Raw genomic sequence first — 22688 nt, 5'->3', positions numbered from 1 at the left:
TAGTAGAAAGTCACTGATTAATGTAAATATGATTACTGCAGTTTGTGACAGCTGCCTTTTAACCTGTTCTTTCCTTAGAAGGCCTCTGACTGTGTTCCTTCCTTGTTTGCACGAGGTCGTGGATTCAAATCAGGCCAGGTCAAACTAAAAACTTTAAATTGGTGTTTGCTGATTTTTTTTTTTTGTAAGAATATTATGTCTGGATATGGTTACATTTCTTCCTGCAGAGTAACCTTGTGATCAGCAGACTTGTAGCACATTTTATTATTATATCCAGAGTTTTGAGCCTTTCCAGAACAAACATCAAGTCGACCTACTTTCCAGAATGAAACCTCAAGTTGACCTACTTTCCAGAACAAACATCAAGTTGACCTACTTTCCAGAACGAACCTCAAGTTGACCTACTTTCCAGAACCTACCAGTTGTATTATTTGTTAATTTGTTCTTGTTCTGAATAAGCATGAAATATTTGCCACTGGACACAAAGCAAGCAAAAGTTAATCAATCTTGCATACTTTATGGTATCTACTTTGTAAGATATTCCGCTGTAGATGAGAACAGAATGTTGTGGTTGTTTGTTTTTCTAGGGTTGTTCATTTAACTTGGAGGTTTAAGTATTGTTCATTCCATCTGGTCACTGCAACTTAAGCATATCCACCATTCTGATTAAGATACAGATCTTGCGTCCAAGCTTTGCTTACAAGGATCTTAAAATCCTCTGTTCTACTTTCTGTTTTAAAGACTTTCAGAATCCTCTGGTTTTGTCAGATTAATACACGCCATCAAAAATTTGAAGGCTGAAATTTCATTGGCTGATTTTATAATTACCAGAACAGAAAGTAAAACGAATTGTGATCCTTGTTAGCAAAGCTTGGATAGAGGATCTGTATTTTAATCACATTGGCATATCCACATGAGCGAACCTGATTTATTGTCATATACTGATAAAATATGTAGACATGTAAACAGTAATAGCAAAGTATATAACAAATATACACAAATACTCATTGACGTTAACGTTTGCATATAAATAGATACTGTGGATTTAGTTATTTTTATAGGTAACCATTTTCAATTATGAAATTAGTGCCTAGCCTAAAGATTATTTTTGGTTATTTTTGAACTATTAAAGTCAGATTGTTTCCCTTCAGTCAAAAAAAATTTGAAAAAAAGAAATTGTTTGCCTACCTACCTAGCCTTATTTTTTTGGCAGCATGTTAGCAGAAACACACATATTTTATTAAGGCCTTAATATACAGTCTGGAGTTGAAAAGGATAAACCAATTTTATTTTATTGACCCATAAAAATCTACTTTTATGGGAAAGGAATTCAATCATTATGTATGTGACATGAATATTAACAAGGAATTTGAAAAGAAGGATAAAAAATGATTTTGAGGGATTTCTTTGGCAATGAACCCTGATCAGAATTGAGTTTTTCTCAGAAACTTCACCACATAAATGCCATTGTGCACCATTTATTCAGGTTTTTATACGGCCGCAAACAAATTTTTGTGGTCGTATATTGGTATGACGTTGGCGTCGTCGTCGTCCGGCGTCGTCGTCGTCGTCGTCGTCCGGCGTCGTCCGAAGACACATTGGTTTTCGCACTCTAACTTTAGTTTAAGTGAATGGATCTTTATGAAATTTTACCACAAGGTTCAATACCACAAAAGGAAGGTTGGGATTGATTTTGGGGGTTATGGTAATAACAGTAAAGGAATTAGGGGCCAAAAAGGGGCCAAAAATAAGCATTTTTGTAACTTCCAGACATAACTTGTGTGTTAGTGTATGGATCTCTCTGACATTGTACCACAAGGTTCCATATCACTAAAGGAATGCTGGGATTGATTTTGTGGGTAATTGCCTCCAAATTTTAGGAATTAGGGGCCAAAAAAGGGGCAAAAAACAAGCATTTTTCTAGTTTCATGACAATAACTTGTGTGTAAGTGTATGGATCTTTCTGAAATTGTACTACAAGGTTCCATATCACAAAGGGAAAGCTGGGTTTGAGTTTGGGGGTAATTGCCCTTAACGTTTAGGAATTTGGGGCCAAAAAGGGGCCAAAAAACACATTTTTTTCTAGTTTCCAGACAATAACTTGTGTTCAAGTGTATGGATCTCTCTGAAATTGTACTGCAAGGTACCATACCACAAAGGGAAGGCTGGGATTGAGTTTGGGGGTGATGAATCATAATGGGGGTTCAAAAAATTTTGGGGGGGGATTTATTTTTTTTTCCTTTTTTTTCTTTTTTTCCTTTTTTGTTTCTTTTAAAATTTTCCATTTTAAGTTGGTTATTTCTGATTTATATTTAAAATCAAATAATAATGATATGGTAGGAGATACACACCAAACAGGATGTGTAAATTATTATATAATAAGTATTGTGCAATAGCAAGAAATTTTCAATTGCACAGTATTGCACAATAGCAAGAAATCTTCAATTGCACAGTATTGCGCAATAGCAAGAAATCTTCAATTGCACAGTATTGCGCAATAGCAAGAAATATCCAATAGCACAATATTGCGCAATAGCAAGAAATTGTCAATTGTACAGTATTGCGCAATAGCAAGAAATATTTAATAGCACAGGATTGTGCAAAAGAAGATACTTCCTATAAATTGCTTATTTCTTGACCAATTTCAATGGGGTTTTATTCTTGATTTCATGGGGTTCTTTAATATGCTGAATATAACCGTGTATTTAGTTTTTGGATTTTGGGCCCCGTTTTTAAATTGGTCCACATTGAGGTCCAAAGGGTCCAAAATTAAACTTTGTTTGATTTCATCAAAAATTGAATTATTGGGGTTCTTTGATATGCCGAATCTAACTGTGTATTTAGATTCTTAAATTTTGGTTCCGTTTTCAAATTGGTCTACATTAAGGTCCAAAGGGTCCAAAATTAAACTTAGTTTGATTTTAACAAAAATTGAATTCTTAGGGTTCTTTGATATGCTGAATCTAAACATGTATTTAGATTTTTGATTATGGGCCCAGTTTTCAAGTTGGTCCAAATCGGGGTCCAAAATTAAACTTTGTTTGATTTCAACAAAAATTGAATATATGGGGTTCTTTGATATGCTGAATCTAACCATGTATTTAGATTTTTGATTTTTGGGCCCCGTTATCAACTTTGTCCACATTGAGGTCAAAAGGGTCCAAAATTAAACTTTGTTTGATTTCATCAAAAATTGAATTATTGGGGTTCTTTGATATGCCGAATCTAACCGTGTATTTAGATTCTTAATTTTTGGTTCCGTTTTCAAATTGGTCTACATTAAGGTCCAAAGGGTCCAAAATTAAACTTAGTTTGATTTTAACAAAAATTGAATTCTTAGGGTTCTTTGATATGCTGAATCTAAACATGTATTTAGATTTTTGATTATGGGCCCAGTTTTCAAGTTGGTCCAAATCGGGGTCCAAAATTAAACTGTTTGATTTCAACAAAAATTGAATATATGTGGTTCTTTGATATGCTGAATCTAACCATGTATTTAGATTTTTGATTTTTGGGCCCCGTTATCAACTTTGTCCACATTGAGGTCAAAAGGGTCCGAAATTAAACTTTGTTTGATTTCATCAAAAATTGAATTCTTGGGGTTCTTTGATATGCTGAATCTAACCATGTATTTAGATTTTGGATATTTGGACCATAATAGGTGAATGTCCAATTTAAAATTTTTAAGTTCTTAGACCACATTCAATCTGTGTTAGAAACCTATGCTGTGTCAAATATTTAATCACAATCCAAATCCAAAGCTGTATCAAGCTTGAATGTTGTGTCCATACTTCCCCGAACTGTTCAGGGTTCGACCTCTGCGGTCGTATCAAGCTGCGCCCTGCGGAGCATTTTATTTTTAATCCAAATTATTCTTAGGTTTTCTCTTTGCAAAATATAGATTTTACTAGAGACATAAAATACAATATTGCATTATATGTCACTGATTTACCAATGATTTAAATGGGGTACCAATTTTCTATTAGCAACTTCTTCACCCCTCAAAATTTATATTAACTTTTTCAGAAATTGCAATCATATTATGTCATTATACATACATCTAATTTGTTCTTTTAACCGAACTTCCTAAACAAATTGTATACTTTGATACAGTGTGTGATATTGAAAAACCATATCATACACTTTATTATATACATGTACCTCAAGTACAACTAATTTCTCTACTTATGTATTTTTCACGACACATGACGTAATACATATAAGGGGTTTGATAAAGCTTTTGTAACTGTGACTGATATCGATTACGTGACGTCATACAGATTAGGGGTTTGATAAAGCCTTTGCAACCGTGACTGATATCGATATCATCACGGATGGCTGATACAGCACGATTGTCATCAATTGTATTACACATACAATTTACCTGTATTTACTACAAAGTATATAATAAATCATATTATTTTATCATATAAGCTTTTGTTCTTTTAACATATAATCTTTTGTTCTTTTATCTTATAAGCTTTAATGTCTTGCTGTAATTTGAGGAAGGACAAAGAAAAAAGACATGGAGAACTTTTAACACATATTTTATATTAAAAAAAAATACATGAAGCTTAAGTTTTTGTTTATAGATGATATTTTTTCTATAGCAGATGAGAGTCCACAGCAGGGTAACCTGATCCCTAGTGGTGGGGCATCAGACAACAGAGCTGGGGGACCACTCACAGATTTTGTACAGCAGCTGGAAGATTATGCACCAACTGTAAGTAGTAAGAAGTACTATCAAACTATCAATAAACACCATTGGGTTTTATAATTCTCACACACAACAAAAGAAGCTGTCTAGGATACTCTCTTTATTCAATAGAAAATTTTGGATTGGAAAAATAATGTGAAGTAAAATAACTTGAGAGTTGCTTCTAAAAATATTTTATGAATTGATATAGCAAGTAAAAGCTGTTTCTGCTTATAATGTACAAGGTCAAATGAAGGTGTAACAAACATTCTTAGGACTAAAATGTTACATAATTCTTATCCACAAAATATGACTATTGACTTTGTATTAATATAGAGTTAAGATATTGTTATACAGAAATCAATTTGTATATATATTGTTAACCATGTATATTCTCTATTGATTTCTGTAGTTATTTACATGGATCTGATTGGTGCATTTAAGGATGCTTGCTGCTGAAATTAAGAATAATGTAATATTTTTATAAAAAAAAAAGAGATTATTGGGACCAAATTTGTTAATGCATAGTTTATGAAAAAACAGAGGGTTCCAAAATATGAAGGACATCCTTTAGATATTTATTTACTTAAGCATAAGATTGGCTAACATTACATGCCATATAATTTATTTAGTAAGCAAAATACATGTATGGTATAAAATCACAATCAACATTTGTTCCATACTAATGAAAAATTATAACCTTTATCTTTACAATTTATGGTACTTAGGAGTTTTTATACGACCGCTCGTATATTGGTGTCGTCATCCGAAGACAGTTGGTTTCTGGACAATAACTTTAGTATTATTAAATAGAAATCTATGAAATTTAAACACAAGGTTTATAACCACAAAAGGAAGGTTGGGATTGATTTTGGAGGTTATGGTCTTAACAGTTTAGGAATTAAGGGCCAAAAAGGGGCATATAAGCATTTTTCTAGTTTCCAGACAATAACTTGTGGAACGGTGTATGGATCTCTCTGAAATTATACCACAAGTTTCCATACCACAAAGGGATGGTTAGGATTTGCTGTGGGGGGGTTATGGCTCAAACCGTTTAGGAATTAGGGGCAAAAAAGGGGGAAAAACAAGGGTGTCCTGGTTAATGGACAATAACTTTAGTACAAAACATAATTTAAAGCAGTGTAAGGGAGGTAATTCAAACTTATCATTTGAATTACCTCCCTTACACTGCTTTTAAATTATGTATAAAGTAATGCTTAATGAACAATTAAGCCAAAAAAAAGTGGGGGGGGGGGGGGGGGGTTTATACGTAACAGCATAGTGTATTGCACAAAAGCAAAAAATTGAATATAGATTCAAATCATATAACCAACTCTAAGTTCTTTGACTACAGTTATTCTGTGTCAGAAACCTTTTATGTGTCAAATATTTAATTACAATCCAAATTCAGACCTGTATCAAGCGCGAATATTGTGTCCATTTTTGCCCCAACTGTTCAGGGTTGGACCTCTGCTGTCATATCCAGCTGTGCTCGGCGAAGCAATTTATCTTAATTGCTTAGACAGGAAAGTCAACTAGTCAACACAAAAATGTACACAGCTATGAGTTATCAATGTATGTAGTATGAGACCATCTTTAATGGTGCAGGTTTTTCTTAATTACAAAGACCAGTCACACTAAGATCAACACAAAATGTGTGCACAACTACATGTGGTATAAGATAACTCTTGTCACATTTTTTTTCATTCAAGAGAGAGACATAAACAAAGTGAAACCCAGACTAGGACAGAATTTAATGTCAATAAATTATCTTTATTATCTCCCTTTAATTATGAAATTTAATTCACAGCAGTTTTATTTTATATCATCCTAGATACCAGATTCAGTAACAGCCTTTTACTTAAACAGAGCAGGATTTGAAGCTACAGATCCCAGAATGTAAGTTGTCTATTGTAGCATCATTATAGAATTAAAAGTGCTTTTCCTGTATTGATTTATATTGTATTGCTATATGTTCCTTTTATTAATCCACTGATCCTGATTTATAAACTACAGTATGTGGACAAAAGTCTTTCCTTTTTTTTCCTTTTTCCCTGGTGTATTTAATATAAATCAATAAATCTCAAAAATATTGCAGTTTATTATGGCTTACTGTCAAATAATTTTTGAAAATTTAACTTCCAAGAGTTCTTGATTTTATTGAAAACTTTGATTTTGATGTCACAGTAATACTCATTACTATAAAAAAAAATATAGTAACTCTGACATATTCTTGAAATCCTTTACCAGTAACTATTGTAGTAGTAGAAGATTTTTAACTGGGTTTTCCGAAGTTTATAATACATACCAGTTAGTAGTCAACGCTAGTGTATATACCTTGGGGTTCCAACTTACTATGGAGGGATATAGTTTTGAGGAGTAAAATGAAAACAATACCGGGTTTCTTAGAGGGTATTAATCATAAACAAACAAATGTGCAACTAACTTCTGGTAAACCAGCAAACTTATTTTTTTCCTTTTATAGAACAAGATTGGTATCCATAGCTGCCCAGAAGTTTGTGTCAGACATAGCAAATGAAGCATTACAGCATTGTAAAATGAAGTCATCATCTGGACAGACCAAAAGTAAAGGAAAGGTAATTCCTCATATTTAGATTTCTAGAACACAATTGTCCGCTGAATATATTTCTATTTTGCCTTTACACTAAATGTGTGGTTACAGCAACAGGCCTGTTAAACAAAAAAACATTAAAACTAATATTTCAGCATCTCCATGAAACAATTATGAGGGTCTTCATGACACCTCCCTGTTAATGTAAGAAATATCTTAAAACATTCATAAAATATCTATTTCTTAAATATACACACTTTTTTGGTGTTCAGTACATTGCATTTAGACATCTGTATCTTTTGGTAATTTTACTTCAATACTGATTATTACACAATTATTACATAAGGAAAAGACTGTTTCTATATTCCTACATTATTTGCAATTAAAAATACGATAATAATCGAAAGTTGAACCAAAACATACTGTCCGATTATTCTGATTCATCCTTAATGGATATTCTTCCACAAAAGCAGGTACAGTAGCCTAGTATAATTTACACTATATTTATAAAAAAAAACAAGAATAACTAATGCTAAATTGTGCCACAAATAACAATAAAACTGTACAGACAAAATTATATAATAATTCCAAGAAAAGAAAAAAAAACACTTACAAAAATTGTTTGTTATTTCAAAGACAATACCCAATAACAATTGATAAATTTTTAAATTCTTTCTTTGAAACTTCAGAAATTTCATACCCTTAATATATCTGTCCTACAAGCCATGGTGAACATACCTTAGTTTTATCTGTGTCACCAATAGTGAAAGCAGGCCTAGTAACCACTTGACTCCGTCTGTCATTCTGTCTTTCCATCATTTCCCCGTCCTAAAGACCTTGGTTAGAAAACTTTTGTCAAAGTTTTCATGGCATCTATAAAAGGGAATGATTTTATATTTAGTCTGCAGCTTGATAATGTTGAGTTGTAGCATGTAAGCAATTTTTATATCTGCCGTGTAGCCACTTTGTGTTTTCTTTATAGTTTGAAATTTTACAACACCCATTGTATATGGAAATTTTTTGTCAAAACTTAGTGTACATTTTACTTCAATCAATTGCATGCAGCCACGCAGGTCAAAACCCTGTATTAGTCTTGTTCAAAATTTTCTTGCTTTCCTTTTAGTGTACCCTCTTTGCAGAACAACCCAATTGATATATTGTTTGATTTGATATCCTTATGAATATGCATGAAGTTATTGCCACTGAACATGAAGCAAACAATAATAAGTCAATCAATTGAACCTTAAAGTTTTGTTAGAATGTGTATCTCAACCATATGCAACTATATGAGGGTCTGGATGGGGTCTACAGAATAGAGAATAACGGGCAAAATGTGCAGAAAAAAGAGCTGAAAATATAAAGAATAGAGAAAAATAGGGCAAAAAAATAAAGAATAGAGAATAATGGGGTGCTAAAATATACATTATAGAGAATAACAGGCAAAATTTATAAAGAATAGAGAAAAATGGTCTAAAAAATTTAAGAATACAAAAATGAAGGAACCCCATCCACACCCTCGTATATGTATTTTCTATTGTGGTCAGAGTGTATTGCTAGAAGGAAATAAGCCTTAAAAAATACAGAAAAACTTCAAATATGTCTATAACTTTTTATTTCTTTCTTAAGGACAAGAGATTGACCTTGACAATGGATGATTTAACTCCTGCTCTAGCTGAATATGGAATAAATGTGAAGAAGCCAGCATACTTTGTATAAACACATACTATTAATATTGTAGAAAAATATTGTTAAACATGTGGAATAGTGTTAACTATTGAAATTTTTTTACAGTGAATGTTAACTTTGATAACAACTTTAAGATGGTTTTGTTAGTTTTTATATCAACATCATTTTGTAGTAGATAAACAATTAAACATGTTTCCATTTTATCTTGAGTTGATCCCATTGAGAAAAGAGAACTTGTGTCATTGTATACAATCATTGATAAAAATGTTATGTAATTTTAAATTTCAAGTGTGTTTGTATCAGTTCAAACAGTTTGTAAAGAGAAGGTATGATACAGTCACATTTTTAGCCCTTCGAATTTGAAAATCAACAAGTATTTTAACCTACCGATTATCAAATAACATCCCTTAGATGTTCATAACACATAACTCTAATAGATGTCTATATAAAAAATACAAAGATGTGGCATGATTGTCAATGAGACAGCTTTCCACCAGAGACCAAGTTATATAGATGTAAGCAACTAAAGCTCGTTGTAAAGCCTTCAACAATGAGCACAACCCATAGTATATGGTAAGCTATTAAAGGCCTTGACATGACAAAATGTCACACAATTCAAATAAAAAAAAATGGCCTGATTCATGTACAAAACAATAAATGAAAACAAAAAAATAGACGGGGGCACATACAAAAAGTTAAGGTTTTATACATGTTTGCCATTGATCAACCCATACCTGAGATAGTAGTGTTAAAGCATAAAAACAAATAGTCAAGAATTGTAACAAACACATTGTTTTAGTGATTTTGAAGCCTCCAGTATAGGAAATTTCTAAGAAAAAGTCAATGATACAGATCACTGTTTTTATTAGTCCCCTACTGACGAGGGCGAAGCTTTCCACACTTTTTTTCTTCGTTCTTGAAGATATTGATTTGATATTTGGTATATAGTTTTATAATGACAAGTTATAGATCAAGTTCGAATTTTGTTCCAGTCTGATGATTTAGTCCAGAGTTATGGTCTATAAAAAAAATCCATAACTAACGTTAGAGTACTATGTTAAACCATATAATCTGTACAATGGGAGATAACTCATTTTTTAAAAGACATTCTTTGGTAAATTGTTTGAGTAATTTTGTTGCAGGTTAATATGTTATTTTGTATAAACTAATTTTCTGAATGCTACATGTATATATATATATTTTTTTTTATTAAGTGAAATCCTTTAATTAGATAATAATCTATTTTTATTAAAGTATATATTTCAATACATTACATTGTGTAGATAAAAGTTGTTGACATTTTATAGATAAGTTACAAATCTATATTAGTTTGTGACAAATGAAAGAAAAAAATATTTGGAACTATTAATTATATTTGATTGTAATTCGAAAATAGATATACATTGTATTACATCATATCTAATTTTAGAGTGTTAGATCAAGTTCAAATTTTTGTTTCAGTCTGATAATTTTGTGCAGAGTTATGGTCCTTGGACTTGAAAAAATTCTCTCATATATTCAGTTTTCCACACTGTTTTTAGTCATGCTTGAAGATATTGACTTGATATTTTCTATTTGTTTACACCATGACAAGTTATAGAACAAGTTAGCATTTTGTTCCAGTAAAATGAATTTTTAACCAGTAGGGGACTATGTATTGCCATGCAATACTCTCAGAATGCTTGTTTAAATTATCATTAATGCCTATTATACAACAATCCTTTTTCTTGCTGTATGAAATGTATTCTGGTATTTTTTTAAGGAGTCAGTTGTTGGTGGTCAATGTGGTATTTTATGTCCAGTATTTTTGGTGATTCTTGTTATACCTTTAATGTATTTTTGAACCCAAAAGATCATACCATTTAAACCGTAGTCAAAGTTCATAGTACACTCAGCTACCAATCAGTTTTTAAAAAGTCCTACATCATAACTGAGTTTGTACAAAGAAAAGTACTTGGGTTAGAAACTAATGAAAGAGCAACCCAGCAACAATGAGTGAAATCCATACTATATCAAAGTAAGCTATAAAAGACCCTGGTTTGACAAAATGTAAAACTATTTAAAAGTGAAAACCAATGGATCTATCAACAACAACCACTACATTACAGACTCCTAGCTTTTCTATGAGCAAGCAAATTAAACTTATGAAGTGGTTTTAACATGTTTGTGATTGTTAAAGCAACCTGAACCTGGGGAATTTAAAAACAAAACTATAAAAATCCTTTTTAATGAGATGTATTGGCACAAGCTTGTTTAGCAAAAAAACTGACCACAGCAAAGTTCACAATTATATTTCAAGTCCGGACACAAATCTTGTTCCTTCAGTGTAGAAACATTTGGGAATTGTCAAAAAATGTAAATAAAATGATTGTATTGTATTTTTTTCTCTGTTCAGATTATGCTGAATATGCATTTGGTACTTGCACATTAAGAAAGTAGCCTAAAGTTATCTCGCATTAAAATTTTTGTAAAGCACTGACAATAACCTTGTTCAAGAGTCCACATGAATCTCTCCTAAAAAGATAAGACTTGTTTTGTAAAAACTCTATTCCTGTAAGGCCAGTTGGGACATAAACATTTCAGTTTCAAGAGGAAATCATAAGAGCCCTTATGAATATCTTCACCAAACTTGGCTCGATAATGTTCCTATCAACTGTAATAGACTGACAATTTGACAACAATTTGATTTCTGGATGTTATGTTTTGAACCAGGTCTCTATCTTGCAACATACTTTCCTTGAATAATGCTCAATGAATGGAAGAAAACTCCTTTTAATTTTGGGGTCAATAGATCAAACATTAAGGTCATAATGGCTGATTGCAACCTCTCCTTTTGATTTGAGGTCACTTTGTCAAAAGTCTAGGATTCAGCACGATTGTTCGACTGAAACTTTGGCAAATATTAGGGTTTTGCATGTTATCTGTTTTGAATCATATGCCTAACCTTCAAAGTAAGCTTTTCTGGCGAATTCCAAGAAGACCTTATTGATTTTGCAGTCGAAGGTCAAGGTTACATTATATTTGAACAAACTGAAATTTTGCAAAATGTTTTGCTTCCGGAAAATATCTTTTGAGCCATAAGTTGTACCTTTGCCAATCTGTCGTGGATAATGCATATATTGGGTTGAACAAGATTCCTTTCGATTTTGAAGTCAAAGTTTAAAGGTTACAATAGCAATTAGTAGTACACTGAAATTTTGGCACATTTTAACACATTTTGGTTTACCACCATCTGACATTAATTGTCCGCCGATTTAATAGTTTTCAGTATCTGACTATAGGCATGTTAACCATATGGTAGATAATTTAATGAAGACTTTTTACCACATGACACTAATAAAGCCTTTGACAAGGCAAAAAAAGGACATCAAAGAGATGTATGAAATTAAGTAACAGAGAGTGATAGGAAGATTTCAACGTGCAAAATATTAATCATTATTTCTTAAACAATCTTTCTAAAGAGTTGTCTCCATGGGTGACACAACTCTCCATTAATTCAGTGATTGATTCTGGTAAAATTTCAACAGATTGATATCAGGCTAATGCTGTACTTATCTTTATGAAAGATGACTAGCACAACGCTATTATTTATAGCTATAGACCAGTCGCATTTACTGCAATATATTGTAAACAATTTTAAAAATCAACAAGAAATTTGCGAAAACATCTTACAAAAAATTATATATAAAATGACAGTCAGTCTTTCAAATCATTGGCAAATGGGTGCTATGATACCTTCAGATTTTTCAAAAGCCTTTGATAAAGTCCCATATGAAATATTAACTTGTACATTGTATTATATAGATTTGGAAATCCAAACGTGGAGCAGGATCTGCTTGCCCTTCCAGAGCACCTGAGATCACCTCCAGTTTTTGGTGGGGTTCGTGTTGCTCAGTCTTTGGTTTTCTATGTTGTGTATTGTGTACTGTTGTTTGTTTGTCTTTTTCTTTTTTAGCCATGGCGTTGTCAGTTAATTTTCAACTTTGTGTTTACACGTCCGTTTGGTATCCTTTACCTCTCTTTTAAATTGGATAACAGACTTTACAGCTGGCATGCAACAACAGGTGCTTTCAAATGTTGCTGTATCTTTTGAATAGGCTGTCGGTTCTGTTATCCTTCGAGGAACTCATTATTTTTACTATCTATCATTAGACAAAATTCAACTAATAAAAACTTTGTTTTATCATAAAATGATTCTTTTTTCCCTAAGACCATCTCTGACTGGAATTACCTACCTGAATCAATTGGTATGTTTCAAACCCTAGAATCCTTCAAAAGTGGCATCTTATCTCTAACATTTGAAGGAATTACATAAAAATTCCGTTTATATTATTAATTTTAATGTTTAAACTGGTAAGTTCGTGTACATAGCACACAAGTTCCGGATGTTTTTCTCTCTGACCTAGGAGCCTACTCTCGTATATAGTATGGCTGTTGTTATCATTGTTAAGGGGACATTGCACAACTAAGTTTTCTTTATTGTTGTTTTTTTTTTTCGCTTGTGTTTTTGTTATCTATTACACTGTTATTTAATTTTTATTAATATCCTTATACGTTCAGTCAGAGACATATATACACATATGTGTATATATGTCTCTGGTTTAGCTTTATAGAAGATGTCTTCTCACTATATAATTCAAAGTTTGGTTAATATGTTAATTGAACGCAAATATCCATCGAACTTGAAAAAATGATACTGCAGATACAGTTAAGTCTGCCTTATATCTTTACTTATATCTCGAAATTAACAATAAGGGTCAGTTGAGAACAAAAGAGACGATTTTAGCTTCCCAATTGTCAACTTTTTATTTATGTGTAGCAACATTTAAGCAGCGCCTGCATTTACAGTATATATTTCCAAGTTGATACGATATTCCTGCATGAGAATTAATGCTTTTCCTTGGAAGATGCTTGCTACTTACAAAAAAACTATTGAACCAAGGATTCCAAGTGACGTCATCCCTTCGAACGTGTTGCGGACACCATCACGCGTTGGTCGACCGTTATGGAATTTATCATTGTCACAGATGCCCAGGAATATATCGGATATGTTCCAATTGTCGTTACCACAGTCAATCCCGTCCTCTTTTTCTCGAATGAGACTTTTTAGACGAATTTGTACTTACCATGAGGCAACATGACGGGTGCTATTGTGGAAAAGAATTTAGAATTTTCTAACCTTTCCGGAGCACACGATATCCCCTCCCCAAGTTTTGTAGGAATCGCGTTTCTTTAGACTTCTATGTTGCTTTGTGGACCTATTTTTTGGCTTTCCGTGGTCTTTCTATATTTGCCATGGCGTTGTCCGTTTAACTTCGACTAATGAGTTTTGCATGTCCGCCTCTTTTTTTATGCAAGGTTTATTAAGTGCTTGTCATATTCTGATCGGTATATTATATTCTTTTTTGTATTTTTTTTTTTAAGTCCGCTGATCAAAACTGTAAGGGGAGGGAGTATTTTTTTTTACTATTTTAACCCGCCTCATGTTCATGTGCTTGTCTCACCTGAATTGAACATTTTTAAAGTGACATCCTAATCAAAGGATGAGGAAAATGTACTTGATTAAATTCAAATTACACTATTTGCAAAAATTACCACGGTCACAAGTTAAATGGGCTATTTGAGTAAAACTTTTAATTAAAGAAATACAAAAAATATTCTGACAACAGTCTACTAGTACTTAATATCTTAATTGTCACCGGTGTCTTGATAGGACCCGGAATGTAAATGGTAGAGGACTATGTGTAGTTCCATATATACCCTCTAATGAAGGCGGGTCCTTTCCCTCTGGAGGTAGCAGTTCAAATCTCTGGACAAGAGAAGTTAAATAGAGGAAAAGTTCCATTCTAGCCAAGGACTCTCCAAGACAATTTCTCTTGCCTGAATGCAAAATAAAATGAACCTCATGAGTAACAGTTTCTGAACATTACATCTAAATCATGTACAACTAAAGTCATGGATAATTCATTGTTGCAGAATGAAATAAGTTTAAAATTCTGTAATTGTCGTTGGTTGTTGTTTGTTATATCTGTTTTTCGTTTATTATTTTGTCACAAATAAGGCCGTTGGTTTATTTTATTCATATGCTTTTTTCATATTTTCCGTCATGTTATGGCCTTTAAAACTATACAGTATTGGCTTTGCTCATTGTTGAAGGCAATACGGTTATCTATAATTGCTTCAATTCACGTCATTTTGACTCCGTTGGATAGTTGTCCCATTGACAATTATAAAACATCTCCTTATTTCATATTAGCTCGATCTTGTCTGAAATTGACACATTAAATGTGAGAACAATACACTGACGTAACATGGTAAGTCATCAAGTGGCAAGTAAAAAAAAACTTATGTGAAAATATAATTACAATGTATTGTTTTCATTATTTATCTCTTGTTTTACATTGTTAAAATAAGAGACAAATCATGAGAACAATACATTGACACAGGAACATATATATTGTTAGATATACTGTTCCCAGATTGACATAAGTCATCAAGTGGCGAGTAAAAACAACTTATGTGAAAATATAAATACTATAATTACCTATAGAGAATGCCATAACTTTATCCACATCCACTAAGTTGCCATCTTTATCGATAAATCGTTCTGGTATGAAGTCATGGCTGTTTGGAAAGTTGCTTTCATCGAACAAGATAGAATCTAGCATCGGCATAACGATAGCTTCTTTGGGGATTTTATATCCTTTGTAGAAGACATCTTCGGAAACACTATGAGGCAGGGAAGTTGGAGAAATATTTCCTAGCCTAAGAACTTCATGAATAACCGCAACACAATAATTAAGTTTTTTCTGGTCAGATAACTGCGGTGGTCTTCCGCTTCCGATCACATCTTCAATCTCTTTTCTCATTTTAGTTTGAACTTTAGGGTTATTTAATAAAAACACCACAGCCCATCTGATTGTAGTTGAAGTTGTCTCAGTACCCGCTGTAAAAAAGTCCGAAATCAGCCACATCAGTTGTTTTTCTGAAACGGAAAGGGCATGTCATGTTTTTTCATAATTTTTAACTATACATTTGCATTTTGTGTTTCTGTATTTTGGGAATTCACTATAAGGTTTTAAAAAAACGTATAACTAGTGAAAATAATTGGTTTATTAGCTTTTTATCCGAATTCTATACAGGTAAGGATAAATTTATTAAGTAACGGATAATTAAGGGTTCTCCTGTATGTGAATTACATTCGAGGAACAGGCAAAAACCACGTTCTTCTCTATATGTTAATTGTTCTAATTATCAGTAATGCAATCGATTTCTGCATTTACGTAAGGAAAACATTGTGTTAATACTTCAACCAGAATCAAACGCGGGGATTTTCTTTATTCTTCGGAGATCGAATTAAGGTTTTTGTAAAAGTCTAGAACTATTTTGCGCTACTTGTTATAATTTATTTTCCAGTACTTGCCGTGAAATGCTGGGACTCTATTTAATTTTTCCCTTTTATGCTCATATGCGTTGTTCTTTCTTGTTGATTTCAATATATATATATATATAGTAAACATTAAGAGATACGATTTATTTTTCTTCGGAAAACAAACCCACATGTTCTTTTATTCACACAAAAATCGCTTAATGTGCTTTCCGAAAGAGAAACATAATCTTGTCATAATTCCTAGACAGGAAACCAGACGTCCCGCCATCTGATCATAGTTAGGGTCCCATTGAGTGATATTCTCTCGAATTAAAACAAGTATATCATTGGACTGTTCAGTATACCAGTAACTGGGGACAGGGGATATGAGTGAGTCATTTAATCTATATTTTTATAATTGAAAGGCGGAGTTCACTGATATTCGGGATATATCCCATTTATCCAATGAAGTTCCATTCGGTATATGAGCTTATTGAATCGTCATAACCACAACTCATTTTCTTTCCTCTTTACCGTGACTTATTACTGGATTTCTTCCCAGCTTCAAAGTTGGCCTAACATTGTATTCTGAATATTTTTTAATTTCATATAATTTGAATTAAAAAATACGATTGCTATTGTTCTGTGTTAAATTAGTGGAAAAAAGGCGTGGTAACTTTAATTTTATACCTGTAAACGTTGTGTCCTTTTCATTTTTATGAAGAGCCATCTCCTTCAAATAGGCGTCTGTAAAGTCCCTTATGTTGTTGTCGTCAAATGAAGCCTTGTGTTCTTCTATTTCATCCTTATAAAATTGTCTAAGCTTAATCGAAATATCAATGATCTTTTTAGCGCCAAACAAATCACCAGGAAGCTTGGCAAGTATTGGAAAAAAATACAGTGGACCTGCGAGAGCTGCATTCTTGAAATTTTTAGTTAGTAAACCAATAAAGTATTTAAATTTTGGGTTATCGTAATCAAATCTACGTCCAATAATTATTGACATAACGTTGTTTGATATACTGATATATAATTTTTCGGAGATATCAAACGGCTTTCCTTTGAAATCTTCAAGGTATTTCAAGAATATATCAACCTCTTCTGAAATTCTTGATTCAAAACTGCGTCTTCCAAATCCAAAATCTCTAAGTTTTAAATGTGTAAATGTGCGTTGTTGTTTCCATGTTGAGCCGTTTGATGCTATAATGCCTGAAATAAGTCAAAACATGTACATCAAAATCATCACGGTACATTTCTGTAAACAAAACATTGGTTGGCTTGCACTCGCAAGTGTTTTAATAGACGTAAAAGTGTTAACTTTCTTAACATTATACAAAATTCATATATATTCACAAAATGAACAAAGATATTTCGTTAACATTTATACTGTGGAAGAGGAATTTGATAAAATATTGAAAATTAGATATATCTATCTATCTAAAATAAGGAGAAGTGACAATGAGACATCTATATACCAGACTATAGGTATAAAAGGACCCGACATAACAAAACTTAAAACAATTCAAACGAGTAAATTATCGGCCTGATTAATGTACATAGAACATACGAAACAGTGGTGGATTCCGTTTTCTTGAATTGTGGTCACCTTTCAAAAATCCTGTTTTCATTTTTTATTTTTTAAACGAATATAAGGGATTTAAGTGCACACCGGACACATTTTTCTGAAATTACATTTTTCCGGGAAAAGGCTTCAGACGTCATGTTTGGGATATGATTGGTTGAGAGTTGTTTGCTTAACGGAATGCCTCGCGATTGCTGTCAGCAAATCAAACTAGTGATTCCTATAAAAAAAATACATGTAATGTAATTATATTTGGTTAAAGTATTCTTACCATGGTTTTCCCTGAGTTTTAAAATGAAAATTTGTGGCCTGTCGGATATACAGTCGCCTCTTTTAAGCAACAATTCACGTAAATCATCGGCCCCATTAACAACTATCACCCAAGATGACCCAATTGAAAGGCTGAAAATATCGCCATATTCCTTTCTAAGTCTGCGAAAACCTTTCACAATATTTCCTCCTGAAAGCTGATGTACGTTTCCAATGAGTGGTAGTGGTATTGGTCCAGGAGGGAAATCGGCAGGTCTCCGTGATCTCATCCAAAGCCAGCATATTAGCCCGACAGTTACTCCAATTAATACTTCAGTAATCGAAACATTTAACAAATACGCCATCATGTGTCTAATCTTTATGTTACGTTCACAGTGTTGACATATATAATCTAACCTTAATATTGGGAAATTTATCTTTTTTGCTTTATACTTGATAGGCTAGCTTAGTTATTATCTAATAATCGGCATATTCAATTAAATTCAAGGTTTTTGTCGTGCTTGAATTATGCCAATTTTCCTTTAGTACAAAGTTAATTTGTTTGCAGCAACATGCATCGGAATATTCGACTGCATGTTCATATGAATAATTACAGTGTCACTTTTTTATATTCAAGGACTTACTAGAAAAAAGTCAAATAACAAAAATACCGAACCCCAAGGAAAATTCAAACGGAAAATCCTTTATCAATAGGCAGAATCAAAAGCTCAAACACATCAAACGAATGGAAAACAACTGTCATATTCCTGACTTGGTACAGGCATTTTCTTATATAGCGATATGTAGAAAAAGTCGCTTACAAAGTTCTTTGGAAGCATCTACTTAAAGGGGCATCAGTTTTCTCGGTTCACTTGAGAAAAAAACCTGTGATCACGAAAGTTTAAAATTTGTCTGCTGAACAATATGAGGCGCGAATTTAGTCAAAAGTATTGTGTCTAATGAGCTCCTGGAACATTTCAAGACCGCCATATTTCGAATTCAGTATATCTATAAATCGTTGAGGACCTCCTTCAGGACCTACACAATTTGATTTATGGATATCCTGAAGTATTTTAGGACCTCAATAATTCGTTTGCAGGATATCCTGGAATATTCCAGGATCTCAACAAATAATCGGTCAGAATTGCTTTATTTCAGGGTATGTTAGGAGGTCCTGAAATATATAATTTTAGAACTCAATAAGTACTAGGGATATCCTGAAATATTTAAGGTCCTGAAATAACGCAATGTTGATCGATTTATATTTGTGGAGGTCCTAAACTATTTCAGAATATCCTGTAGTCGAATTATATATGCAGTCCTGAAATATTTTTGGGATATCCTTCAATCGAATTATGGAGGTCCTTAAATATTTCAGAAGGTGTTCATGCTTTATGGATATTCCGGCTGAATTCAAATTATGGAGGTCCTGGAATATTACTGTAATTTTCACTAAATCTAATTATCTAACGGTAATCAAAGGGGTAAGAACTGAAATTCGACTGGTGACCTGCAGCAATTTTATTTGACCTTGAAATCTGTTAGTTCAGTCAGTTATTGTTATTTAAGTTACAAGTTACGGTTAAACTTTTTTAATGATATCTTTTTCATTTTGGTATAAATTGGGTTGCAATAAACCTTGCAGAGCTTGCAGAATTAGGAATCTACCCTGCATCTATGCAAGACTTACAGCTGTCAACAACTTTTCCAAGGTGAAAAAAATTTTGGTTTTACATGTGAAATAAAAAAAAATTACTTCTTTGAAATAACATCATTAAAACAGAATGAGATAGTTATAACGCGGCGATGAAAAGGGTGGCATCATCAAATAGACAAAGTTGCAAACGATATAGATGTTGCTGATATTGTTCATAACGCCACTCTCAGTGTTAAAACGGCGATGCGCCTCATAAGTGAAAAACTTTCGAACATTGACCAGGCTGATTTCGAGAAAGATTTACATGACGACAGAAACAATGCTAACGGGAACAAGCTAAGGACTTACCGTATTTACAAGACAAGTGTTAAAACAGAACAGTATATTCTTTCGCTTTTACCAAGAAACGTAACTCGAACTATGGCATTATTTCGCAGTGGATCGCTCAGTACCCCTAGCTGTAGAGACAGGAAGATACTCCAGACCGCAGATTCCGCTGAATAATAGACTATGTAAATTTTGTAAACACGAAACTCATTTTTTAGTGGTTTGCCCTTTGTATGAAGACATTAGATATGATTTGTTTCAAAAGGCACGTCAATTTATTGAAAATTTTGAAAACATGAGTACAGAGTTCAAGTTCAATGCTTTAATGACTTGTAATGACATTCAAGTACATTGTAACACTGTCCTACTCTATTCACTAATTCTATGTCAGGAGGAAAAGATTTTTATAACATATAATTGTTCATAAAGCCTGTTCTTTTTATCATGATAAAAGATAATTTAAAGAAAATGGATATTTCAGGAAAAACGTTTGGTACATGAATAATGAAAGTATATTTGTTGTAATAGTTTATGTTATATGTTGATAGAATTTTTTTTAATATTTATTTTTTTAGGAAATTGATGAAAGTGGTTTGAATTAATTTTTTATTCTATTTTCTTTCTCTTTTTTATTTTACTTTTATTAATTTTAAATTAGAATAGTAATGTTTTATTTTTATCGCAGCTCAATCTAATTAAAATATAGAACTCGGATTTCGTTATACTACGAAATCCGAGTTCTATATTTTAATTAGATTGACCCCCAAGGAATAAACTGTAATATGTTATTGTTTTCATTTAGTATGATGGGGTGTTATGTGGTACTCTTGTTCCAAAACGTAGAGCAAAAACAGGAGGAACCCCTTGACAACAAATATATAATGATTATTTTTGACGGATATAAATGGAAATTAACGTTTACAAAGACTAATAAATGAGGCCGGGTACGTATGATGAAAATCAAGAGGTTTGATATTTTTATGAAAAATGGCCTGGATATGGTCAAAAAGAAATATATGTACTACGGAAATGTGAAAAATATCAAATAAAATAATTATGTTATTAATTTATTGACGGATAAAAATGGAAATTTACGTTTACAAAGACAAATAAATGAGGCCGGGTATGATGAAAATTTAATGATCGATTTCTTATCATGTGCCTATGTTGTATGGTCAAGTCATTTTGTGACAAAAAACTCCATGCAAGGGGCGGATTTAGGGGGGAGTGGACCCGGCCATCCTTATGTTGCTACATATATGGTTGATACATAGAATTTTTACTTGTTCCACTCCAAACGTTGCTTAGTTTGCCACCCCCCCCCCCCCCACCCCTTTTTCAAAATCATGAATCCGCATCTGACTTCAATGTAAAGTTTAATCAAGATACCTACACTTGAAAATCTTACAAATATTTGGGACATGACGTTCAATGATGGATACAATTTACGCTCGTTTAAGTTAGGAAGATCGCGAAATTCTTTCCTTTTCAGGTTACAAACAACAAGATTGGAGAATATAAGCAGAAATGACAATACCATCGATCTGAATAACATGAAACTTTGTTTTAGACCATAAGGCATATAAAATTAATATGTCAGATTCCCATCTCCGTCTGTCATGATTTATGTTATTTCACGTTTATCCCATATAAGAGGGAAAAAACATGTTTACTAAAATGTGAATGCAAAGTGATGCCAATAGTTTATACTAGTTTGAGTTAAAGATAAGCTAAATGTGTCTTAGTTTCGGATATTGTATTGTAAGAACATAAATGTCGTAATAATTCATGTTCACGCGCTGTATATAGTGCATGGAATGCAATGAGCACATCTGGATAAAAAAAAAAAAAAAAAAAAAAAAAAAAAAAAAAAAAACGGAACAAGATAATCTAGAGTTTGGGCGTATGCTAATATGTTTAACCTCTCCACATTCAGTAGGTGCCCGTCTCAAGTCAGGAGCCTGTAATTCAGTGTTTGTCGTTTGTTGCTTATATCATATTTGTTTTTCGTTTATTTTTTGTACATAAATCAGGCCGTTAGTTTTCTCGTTTGAATTGTTTTACATATTTGTCATTTCGATGCCTTTTATACAGTAAGCGTTTTGCTCATTGTTGAATACCGTACAGTGACCTTTATTTCCCAACCTTCTACTTCATTTTGGTCTCTGATGGAGAGTTGTGTTATTGGCAATCATACTACATCTTTTTATATTACCAGTAAGTTACAGATTAGACATTTCACATATTTGTCCGATTTCGATCCTTTTATACGGTAAGCGTTTTGCTCATTGTTGAAGACCGTACAGTGACCTTTGTTGCTAACCTTCTACTTCGTTTTGGTCTCTGATGGAGAGTTGTTCATTGGAAATCATACTACATCTTCTTATTTTTAAATTTTCAGTAAGTTACAGATTATATATATTTTACCGGGGTTCATAAGACTTAGCGAGTTCTACTGAAACCAAAGGCAATTTGCATTACAAAGATGCGAGACAACAAACAGCAACCGTGCACTGGGATAGCGAGCACCACAAAGGCATATTAACGGGA

The 22688-nt window shown here is 32.6% G+C and overlaps 2 protein-coding genes across 3 annotated transcripts in view; one reads left to right on the top strand and one right to left on the bottom strand.

The window, feature by feature from the left end:
* The window catches only part of LOC127719874 (transcription initiation factor TFIID subunit 10-like), a 28560-nt gene extending 19403 nt beyond the window's left edge, over positions 1-9157 (top strand). Inside the window, exons 2-5 of one of the 2 annotated variants that reach the window (XM_052226221.1) lie at positions 4611-4723; positions 6531-6595; positions 7182-7293; positions 8895-9157. In XM_052226221.1, the coding sequence (XP_052082181.1) occupies positions 4611-4723; positions 6531-6595; positions 7182-7293; positions 8895-8984 (380 nt within the window). In that variant the 3' untranslated portion in view covers positions 8985-9157. The remainder of the gene's footprint in view (positions 1-4610; positions 4724-6530; positions 6596-7181; positions 7294-8894) is intronic. The other variant, XM_052226222.1, reaches the window with a different exon arrangement.
* A 5416-nt stretch (positions 9158-14573) lies between these two features.
* Positions 14574-18519, bottom strand: LOC127720862 (cytochrome P450 2D27-like). The gene is made up of 3 exons (XM_052227609.1): positions 18382-18519; positions 15499-15943; positions 14574-14834 (listed from the first exon to the last, which is right to left on the bottom strand). Exons 1-3 carry the CDS (start codon positions 18517-18519, stop codon positions 14650-14652), a joined length of 768 nt encoding a protein of 255 aa, XP_052083569.1. The 3' UTR covers positions 14574-14649.
* Between the last annotated feature and the right edge of the window lie 4169 nt (positions 18520-22688).

The sequence above is a fragment of the Mytilus californianus genome, unplaced genomic scaffold (assembly GCF_021869535.1).
Source record: "Mytilus californianus isolate M0D057914Y unplaced genomic scaffold, xbMytCali1.0.p SCAF_11, whole genome shotgun sequence".
Lineage (NCBI taxonomy): Eukaryota > Metazoa > Mollusca > Bivalvia > Mytilida > Mytilidae > Mytilus > Mytilus californianus.
This window is presented reverse-complemented; position numbering and strand designations above follow the sequence as displayed.

Excerpts from the sequence above, each read along its gene's own strand:
- LOC127720862 (XM_052227609.1), bottom strand. The coding sequence starts at position 18,519 with ATGGCGTATTTGTTAAATGTTTCGATTACTGAAGTATTAATTGGAGTA. Across the intron at positions 15,944-18,381 it reads CACTACCACTCATTGGAAAC|TCAGAAAAACAACTGATGTG; the intron begins GTACATCAGCTT and ends GCCCTTTCCGTT. Across the intron at positions 14,835-15,498 it reads AGTTATGGCATTCTCTATAG|GCAAGAGAAATTGTCTTGGA; the intron begins GTAATTATAGTA and ends TTTTGCATTCAG.